This window comes from Oncorhynchus tshawytscha, linkage group LG13, assembly GCF_018296145.1.
Source record: "Oncorhynchus tshawytscha isolate Ot180627B linkage group LG13, Otsh_v2.0, whole genome shotgun sequence".
Classification (NCBI taxonomy): domain Eukaryota; kingdom Metazoa; phylum Chordata; class Actinopteri; order Salmoniformes; family Salmonidae; genus Oncorhynchus; species Oncorhynchus tshawytscha.
In genome coordinates this window covers 1751119-1760788 of record NC_056441.1, presented here as the reverse complement: position 1 = coordinate 1760788, position 9670 = coordinate 1751119, and the positions used below count along the sequence as shown (strand labels likewise).

Here is a 9670-nt window from a genome sequence, read left to right as displayed (position 1 = left end):
GCTGATCTAGGATCAGTTTAGATTTCAAAATAAGTTGATAAGACAGCACAAACATACTGTATTAATATAGATCCTCAGAGTAAGACTGGTGATATGGAGGAGGTACGGAGGAGGAGGTACAGAGGAGATATGGAGGAGAAGATATGGAGGAGGTACGGAGGAGATATGGAGAAGATATGGAGGAGGTATGGAGGAGGAGATATGGAGAAGATATGGAGGAGGATATATGGAGGAGGAGGTACGGAGGAGATATGGAGGAGGAGGTATGGAGGAGATATGGAGGAGGAGGTATGGAGAAGATATGGAGGAGGTACGGAGGAGATATGGAGGAAGATATGGAGGTATGGAGGAGGAGGTATGGAGGAGAAGATATGGAGGAGGAGGTACGGAGGAGATATGGAGGAGGTAGGAGGAGGAGGTATGGAGGAGGTACGGAGGAGAAGATATGTAGGAGGAGGTACGGAGGAGATATAGAAGATATGGAGGAGGATATATGGAGGATATGGAGGAGGATATGGAGGGAGGAAGATATGGAGGGTACGGAGGAGATATGGAGGAGGAGATATGGAGGAGGTACGGAGGAGGAGGTACGGAGGAGATAAGGAGGAGAAGATATGGAGGAGGAGGTACGGAGGAGATATAGAGAAGATATGGAGGAGGATATATGGAGGAGGAGGTACAGAGGAGATATGAAGGAGAAGATATGGAGGAGGTACGGAGGAGAAGATATGGAGGAGGTACGGAGAAGTTATGGAGGAGGTATGGAGGAGGAGGTACGGAGGAGATATGGAGGAGATATGGAGGAGGAGGTACGGAGGAGGAGATATGGAGGAGGAGGTACGGAGGAGGAGGTACGGAGGAGATATGGAGGAGGAGGTATGGAGAAGATATGGAGGAGGATATATGGAGAAGATATGCAGGAGGAGATATGGAGGAGATACGGAGGAGATATGGAGGAGGTACAGAGGAGGAGGTACAGAGGATAAATGGAGGAGGAGTTATGGAGGAGGTACAGAGGAGAAATGGAGAAGGAGATATGGAGGAGGATATATGGAGGAGGAGGTACAGAGGAGAAATGGAGGAGGAGATATGGAGGAGAAATGTACTTCCTCCATACCTCCCTCGTACCTCCTCCATATCTTGTCCTCCATTCATCCTCCTTTTCTCCTCCTCCATATCTCTCTCTCTCTCTCTCTCTCTCTCTCTCACACACACAAAATTATTTTTTTCCACCATAATTTGCAAATAAATTCATAAAAAATCCTACAATGTGATTTTGTGATTTTTCTCATTTTGTCTGTCATAGTTGAAGTGTACCAATGATAAATATTACAGGCTACTCTCATCTTTTTAAGTGGGAGAACTTGCACAATTGGTGGCTGACTAAACTTTTTTGCCCCACTGTAAGTAGGAGGAGATATGGAGGATAAGATATGGAGGAGGAGATATGGAGGAGGAGGTACGGAGGAGATAAGGAGGAGGAGGTATGGAGGAAGAGATACAGGTCTCACTCCTCCTCCTCCATAAACACAGAGGGTTGGTGAGGAGAGGACCAGCTAGCAGAGGGGTGGTGAGGAGAGGACCAGCTAGCAGAGGAGAGGACCAGCTAGCAGAGGAGTGGTGAGGAGAGGACCAGCTAGCAGAGGAGAGGACCAGCTAGCAGAAGAGTGGTGAGGAGAGGACCAGCTAGCAGAGGAGTGGTGAGGAGAGGACCAGCTAGCAGAGGAGAGGACCAGCTAGCAGAGGGGAGGTGAGGAGAGGACCAGCTAGCAGAGGAGAGGACCAGCTAGCAGAGGAGTGGTGAGGAGAGGACCAGCTAGCAGAGGAGTTGTGAGGAGAGGACCAGCTAGAGGAGTGGTGAGGAGAGAAACAGCTAACAGAGGAGAGGACCAGCAAGCAGAAGAGTGGTGAGGAGAGGACCAGCTAGCAGAGGAGTGGTGAGGAGAGGACCAGCTAGCAGAGGGGGACCAGCTGGCAGAGGAGTGGTGAGAGGACCAGCTAGCAGAGGAGTGGTGAGCTAGCAAGCTGGTGAGGAGAGGACCAGCTAGCAGAGGAGTGGTGCAGAGGAGAGGACCAGCTAGCAGAGGAGAGGACCAGCTAGCAGAGGAGTGGTGAGGAGAGAAACAGCTAGCAGAGGAGAGAAACAGCTAGCAGAGGAGAGGACCAGCTAGCAGAGGGGTGGCGAGGAGAGGACCAGCTAGCAGAGGAGTGGTGAGGAGAGGATCCGCTAGCAGAGGAGTGGACCAGCTAGTAGAGGGGAGAGAGCTACCAGAGGTCTCTTCACAGTCCCCAAGTCCAGAACAGACTATGGGAGGTTCACAGTACTACATAGAGCCATGAGACTACATGGAACTCTATTCCACATCAGGTAACTGATGCATCAATAGAATCAGGTTTAAAAAACTGACAAAAATACTCCTTATGGAACAACGGGGTCTGTGAAGAGACACACACACATGGTGATATTGAACATGTTGTGGATGTGTGGTGGTGTAGAGATGTCATATGATGTACTGTTTTATCTTTAGGTCATTCAGTTAAAACACAGTTCATCTCTTGTTTCGTATGTAATATGGTTCCTTTGGTGTGTTTTGACCCCAGCAAGAGTCGCTTGGCAACAGCTAATGGGGATCCCTAAAAAATACAAATAGACAGACCTCGCTTTCCGAGGGGTCAGCGAGGGCCCCTTATCCCTGCTTCTGACTCACCCCCCCACCCCTGGGTCAGCAAGGGCCCCTTATCCCTGCTTTTGACTCACCCCCCACCCCTGGGTCAGCGAGGGCCCCTTATCCCTGCTTCTGACTCACCCCCCACCCCTGGGTCAGCGAGGGCCCCTTATCCCTGCTTCTGACTCACCCCCCCACCACTGGGTCAGCGAGGGCCCCTTATCCCTGCTTCTGACTCACCCCCCACCCCTGGGTCAGCGAGGGCCCCTTATCCCTGCTTCTGACTCACCCCCACCCCTGGGTCAGCGAGGGCCCCTTATCCCTGCTTCTGACTCACCCCCCACCCCTGGGTCAGCGAGGGCCCCTTATCCCTGCTTCCGACTCACCCCCCACCCCTGGGACAGCGAGGGCCCCTTATCCCTGCTTCTGACTCACCCCCCACCCCTGGGTCAGCGAGGGCCCCTTATCCCTGCTTCTGACTCACCCCCCACCCCTGGGTCAGCGAGGGCCCCTTATCCCTGCTTCTGACTCACCCCCCCCCCCTGGGTCACCCCTGGGTCAGCGAGGGCCCCTTATCCCTGCTTCTGACTCACCCCCCACCCCTGGGTCAGCGAGGGCCCCTTATCCCTGCTTCTGACTCACCCCCCACCCCTGGGTCAGCGAGGGCCCCTTATCCCTGCTTCTGACTCATCCCCCACCCCTGGGTCAGCGAGGGCCCCTTATCCCTGCTTCTGACTCACCCCCACCCCTGGGTCAGCGAGGGCCCCTTATCCCTGCTTCTGACTCACCCCCCCACCCCTGGGTCAGCGAGGGCCCCTTATCCCTGCTTCTGACTCACCCCCACCCCTGGGTCAGCGAGGGCCCCTTATCCCTGCTTCTGACTCACCCCCCACCCCTGGGTCAGCGAGGGCCCCTTATCCCTGCTTCTGACTCACCCCCCACCCCTGGGTCAGCGAGGGCCCCTTATCCCTGCTTCTGACTCACCCCCCACCCCTGGGTCAGCGAGGGCCCCTTATCCCTGCTTCTGACTCACCCCCCACCCCTGGGTCAGCGAGGGCCCCTTATCCCTGCTTCTGACTCACCCCCACCCCTGGGTCAGCGAGGGCCCCTTATCCCTGCTTCTGACTCACCCCCCACCCCTGGGTCAGCGAGGGCCCCTTATCCCTGCTTCTGACTCACCCCCCACCCCTGGGTCAGCGAGGGCCCCTTATCCCTGCTTCTGACTCACCCCCCACCCCTGGGTCAGCGAGGGCCCCTTATCCCTGCTTCTGACTCACCCCCCCCACCCCTGGGTCAGCGAGGGCCCCTTATCCCTGCTTCTGACTCACCCCCCCACCCCTGGGTCAGCGAGGGCCCCTTATCCCTGCTTCCGACTCACCCCCCCACCCCTGGGTCAGCGAGGGCCCCTTATCCCTGCTTCTGACTCACCCCCCACCCCTGGGTCAGCGAGGGCCCCTTATCCCTGCTTCTGACTCACCCCCCACCCCTGGGTCAGCGAGGGCCCCTTATCCCTGCTTCTGACTCACCCCCCACCCCTGGGTTGTCCTTCACCACCGGAGGATGTCATTGGATCATATCCACTACTCATTTTGTCATGTAGTTCACAGCAGCACACTGGTATCCATGACACCCTAGGAGTGGAGCAGGCTCCAGAAAGCACAAACAGACCTGGGACCAGGCTAGTTTAGTGGTTACTAAACAGACAGCACAAACAGACCCGGGACCAGGCTAGTTTAGTGGTTACTAAACAGACCTGGGACCAGGCTAGTTTAGTGCTTACTAAACAGACAGCACAAACAGACCTGGGACCAGGCTAGTTTAGTGGTTACTAAACAGACAGCACAAACAGACCTGGGACCAGGCCCCTTTCCCTGGTTACTAAACAGACCCCTGGGACCAGGCCCCTTTCCCTGCTTCTGAACTCACAGCACACACAGACCTGGGACCAGGCCCCTTATCCCTGCTTACTCAACACCCCTGGGTCAGCACACACAGACCTGGGACCACCCCTGGCTAGTTTAGTGCCCCTAAACAGACAGCACCACAGACCTGGGACCAGGCTACTTTAGTGCTTACTAAACAGACAGCACACACAGACCTGGGACCAGGCTAGTTTAGTGCCCTAAACAGACCACACACAGACCTGGGACCAGGCTAGTTTAGTGCTTACTAAACAGACAGCACACACAGACCTGGGACCAGGCTAGTTTAGTGCTTACTAAACAGACAGCACACACAGACCTGGGACCAGGCTAGTTTAGTGCTTACTAAACAGACAGCACACACAGACCTGGGACCAGGCTAGTTTAGTGCTTACTAAACAGACAGCACACACAGACCTGGGACCAGGCTAGTTTAGTGCTTACTAAACAGACAGCACACACAGACCTGGGACCAGGCTAGTTTAGTGCTTACTAAACAGACAGTAAAACAACTGAACAGTATGTAGAGGGTTATTTAATATCACTGCATTGGCATGACCATTTCTAATCCACCATCATCATCATTATGACCAGTGTGAGTCAGTTTCAACTAAACCCTCCTGTTATCACCATTGTGACTGTGTATCATTCAACACATGGTGCCAATAAGTCTACATGGCAAAAACAAGACATTGAAGATTCTGAACAATTTATAAATTCCATTGTTGAGTCCACTGGCAAGAGTTTATTCCATAAAAACAACAGTTTTTCTATTCTGGAAAGTTTATACAATAGAGGCAACATTGCCACACAAAACAAATACAGATTTGGCACTTTGTTATACACAAATACAATTAGACATTAATACTGCCACATGAAAAAGACATTGATATCCCACCATCCCTTTGGTCAATGAAATAGATAAACAAATAACATAGCAATTATTTCAGCTCCAGAATTGGAAATAATAACGACCATGTACAACTGCTGGGTTAAAAACACTTTACGTGAATATTATCCTGTGTCCACAAGTGGCACCCTATTCCCTATATAGTGCACTTACTTTTGACCAGAGCCCTATGGGCCATACCCTGTTGAGGACATCATTTCATGGCCATAAAGAACACACTATTTCCTAGAAAACCTCCTCCCATCACAAATGAAAAGATACTAATCAAAACAGATTTCCAATTCATTCATCATCTGTGACTTCTTCAAGATCATCATCTTCCTCTTCATCATCCACATCTTCGTCATCTCCCTCCTCCTCCTCCTCTCTCCTCTGTCTGCTCGGGGTCAGTGATTGCTATAGAAAACGGGCAGTCAGTAAATAGACTGACTAAAAAGATGATCACTATAACTTGTTACTATTCTAAAACATGTATTCTGTGACTGTGCTGTAAGTTGGCAAGCACACAACCAGTATCTGAGACCAGGGCTGGGCTAGCCCCCGGAGACCGGGGCTGGGCTAGCCCCCGGAGACCGGGGCTGGGCTAGCCCCCGGAGACCGGGGCTGGGCAAAAGACAAGGCTGGGCTAGCCCCCGGAGACCAGGGCTGGGCTTCTGGAGACAGGGCTTTATAGACCAGGGCTGGGCTCCCTGGAGACTTTATTCTGGGCTAGCCCCGGAAACCAGGGCTTTTCTATTCCCGGAGACTAGGGCTGGGCTAGCCCCCGGAGACCAGGCTCAGCATCCTCAAAGACAGAGGAGATGGAAATAAAGCAGGCTACATCTCTCAGTCTTCCTGTTAAATAAAGCAGTTTGATATCAGATTACAGGCTACCTCTAGGTGTTCCTGTTAAATAAAGCAGTTTGATATCAGATTACAGGCTACCTCTAGGTGTTCCTGTTAAATAAAGCAGTTTGATATCAGATTACAGGCTACCTCTAGGTGTTCCTGTTAAATAAAGCAGTTTGATATCAGATTACAGGCTACCTCTAGGTGTTCCTGTTAAATAAAGCAGTTTGATATCAGATTACAGGCTACCTCTAGGTGTTCCTGTTAACATCAGTTTGATATCAGATTACAGGCTACCATTTCTAGGTGTTCCTCCCATCAAAATAAAAGTTTGATAACAGATTTCCAGGCTTCTTCATGTTCTGTTAAATAAAGCAGACTTTGATAAGATCACAGGCTTCCTCTAGGTGTTCCTGTTAAATAAAGCATTTGATATCAGATTACAGGCTACCTCTCCTGTTCCTGTCTGCTCGGGCAGTTTGATATCAGATTACAGGCTCCTCTAGTGTTCCTGTTAAATAAACTAAAAGATTTGATATCAGATTACTAGGCTAAAACTCTAGGTGTTCCTGTTAAATAAAGCAGTTTGATATCAGATTACAGGCTACCCTAGGTGTTCCTGTTAAATAAAGCAGTTTGATATCAGATTACAGGCTACCTCTGGTGTTCCTGTTAAATAAAGCAGTTTGATATCAGATTACAGGCTACCTCTAGGTGTTCCTGTTAAATAAAGCAGTTTGATAAGATTACAGGCTACCTCTAGGTGTTCCTGTTAAATAAAGCAGTTTGATATCAGATTACAGGCTACCTCTAGGTGTTCCTGTTAAATAAAGCAGTTTGATATCAGATTACAGGCTACCTCTAGGTGTTCCTGTTAAATAAAGCAGTTTGATATCAGATTACAGGCTACCTCTAGGTGTTCCTGTTAAATAAAGCAGTTTGATATCAGATTACAGGCTACCTCTAGGTGTTCCTGTTAAATAAAGCAGTTTGATATCAGATTACAGGCTACCTCTAGGTGTTCCTGTGAAGAGGTTAGTTAGTTTGTGATGATAAGGATGATGTTGCTGTACACAGCTCAGATACAGCCTGACTGATAAAGGCGCAGTAAGGGATATTAACAAGGGCCATAGAACGCTCCGCGTAGAATGCTTTTCTACGCGGAAAACTGGGGGATTCTGCGTGGAGCAAAAACCATGTTGGAAGCATCAAGATTACCCCATTAACACTCCCATCAATCAAAACAAGTGGTTGAATTACACCACAGTTATCGGGCACCAACAGTAGATGTAGCCAAAGGTCAAAGGTTCAGAACCTGAAGAGAGTAAGTTGGTTTTAGGCACCAGTATCTTACCTGTAAGGTCCCCGTTTTACTCAGGGTAGACGCAGTCAGATTGAGTGATGTTTTGGAATTAGCACGCACTATTTCTAAGCGAGACTGGTAGTCAGGGGGGTGCAGCAAGCTCCTGAATACCTGCCAAAACAGGACGGAGGGCTGGCTATACTCTTCCATTGAGAAACCCCCCCCCAAAAAAACAGTGCTTCTGCTGGCCTCTTGAACTGACAATTGGGTGTAAAACAATGGACATTTCCAGAATGTAAACAAATGTGTTCTGCCTTTGATAGCCAATTATAAATGAGTATGAAGAATGGAACAATAATGTGCAGAATCCTAGACATTACCCTGTATAAAAGTCCTATTACACTGGACAGACATGCAGTGTTACCCTTCATCACTACTTGTTTTTGTAAGAAGTGTTGACAAATAAAATAACATTTTATTGGTCACATATTCATTTTTAGCTAATGTTATTGGGGGTGTAGCAAAATGCTTGTGTTTCTAGCTCCAACAATGCAGTGGTGGCAGGGTAGCCTAGTGGTTAGAGTGTAGAGGAGGCAGGGTAGCCTAGTGGTTAGAGTGTAGAGGCGGCAGGGTAGCCTAGTGGTTAGAGTGTTGGACTAGTAACTGGAAGGTTACAAGTTCAAACCCCTGGGCTGACAAGGTACAAATCTGTCGTTCTGCCCCTGAACAGGCAGTTAACCCACTGTTCCTAGGCCGTCATTGAAAATAAGAATTTGTTCTTAATTAGTTAAATAAAGGTAAAATAAAAAATTTAAAAAATGCTGGTGTTTCTAGCTCCATCAGTACAGTAGAACCTAACAGCGCAGTAGTATCTAAAAATGATTCACAATTGTACACACAAATCTAAAAGTAAAAGAATGGAATTAAGAAATATATATATTATTAGATTGTGCAATGTCGGCATGGAATCGACTAAAATACAGTAGAATGGAATACAGTATCTACAGTTGAAGTCAGAAGTTTACCTTAGCCAAATACATTTGAAGTCAGTTTTTCACAATTCCTGACATTTAATCTGAGTAATAATTCCCTGTTTTAGGTCAGTTAGGATCACCACTTTATTTAAGAATGTGAAATGTCAGAATAATAGAAGAGAGAATGATTTCTTTCAGCTTTTATTTCTTTCATCACATTCCTAGAGAGAGAGTCAGAGCCTTTCAATTGTTCAACTAGCAAGCAATAGGCAGTTAGCTAGATAAATATTTAGAGTACAGAAGAGACATTCTTCAAGTCAAAGTTGGATATTAAGTAGTGCTGTAGTAAAGGATATATTATAGAGCCAGATAAGCAGCATGTTAATTTCAAAACACATGCAAGTCAATGGGTATGGAAATTGTACGGAGGAAAACAGGTTCATAACGTTACGAAACGTTCTTTACCCTTCGTGGTCGTTGCTAAGCCAAACAATGGGCCTTATGTCATTGATGATACAAACTTTCTTCAATAGCAACACATCATCCTCTACCCTTCCTTCAGGATCTGTAGCTAATCAAACAATTAGAAGAAAAGAAACACTATGCACACAAATGAGAAAATATTGTGCAAGCAAGGAGCCCAGTAATCAAACTGACAATCTAATTACACCTCAGTATAAAACCAACCAACCAGTAAAAAGTATGTCCCCAGAAACCACTAAGTGTGTTAATTAAGGACTCAGCAGGGGAGAGTGTGGAGAATGCATTCCATTCCACTAAGTCCTTGGTAGCATCCCAAATGGCAACCTATTCCCTATTTAGTGCACCACTTTTGACCAGAGCCATATGTAAAGATAGTGCACTATATAGGGGATAGGGAGTCATTTAGGTCAAAGCCCTTGATCAGGTCTAGCTAGAAGCTTGTTGTCATTTGTGCTTACAGAATGAATCAATCTCCCATTGCTCACAAGGTGAGTCACTCAAACAGGTTATCCAGGGTACCAGTTTGATTTGATATGAACGGATGATGTGAATGGCAGATGAGTTTAAAGAACAAACAAAAAGGA

The 9670-nt window shown here is 48.1% G+C and overlaps 2 protein-coding genes across 5 annotated transcripts in view; one reads left to right on the top strand and one right to left on the bottom strand.

Moving 5' to 3' along the window:
• Nucleotides 1-650: 650 nt before the first annotated feature.
• On the top strand, nucleotides 651-4138 carry LOC121839010 (extensin-1-like). Its single transcript, XM_042295015.1, has 5 exons — nucleotides 651-773; nucleotides 2826-3163; nucleotides 3327-3614; nucleotides 3718-3858; nucleotides 3964-4138. Exons 1-5 carry the CDS (start codon nucleotides 651-653, stop codon nucleotides 4136-4138), a joined length of 1065 nt encoding a protein of 354 aa, XP_042150949.1.
• Nucleotides 4139-5103: 965 nt separating this feature from the next.
• cibar1 (CBY1 interacting BAR domain containing 1) overlaps nucleotides 5104-9670 on the bottom strand; it is a 21106-nt gene continuing 16539 nt past the window's right edge. The window contains exons 8-9 of one of the 4 annotated variants that reach the window (XM_042295055.1): nucleotides 7681-7800; nucleotides 5104-5894 (exon numbers count right to left, since the gene is read on the bottom strand). In XM_042295055.1, the coding sequence (XP_042150989.1) occupies nucleotides 5781-5894; nucleotides 7681-7800 (234 nt within the window). In that variant the 3' untranslated portion in view covers nucleotides 5104-5780. Of the gene's footprint in view, nucleotides 5895-6235; nucleotides 6333-7010; nucleotides 7035-7083; nucleotides 7801-9670 lie in introns of those variants that run through there. The other 3 variants (XM_042295056.1, XR_006078540.1, XM_042295057.1) reach the window with 3 other exon arrangements.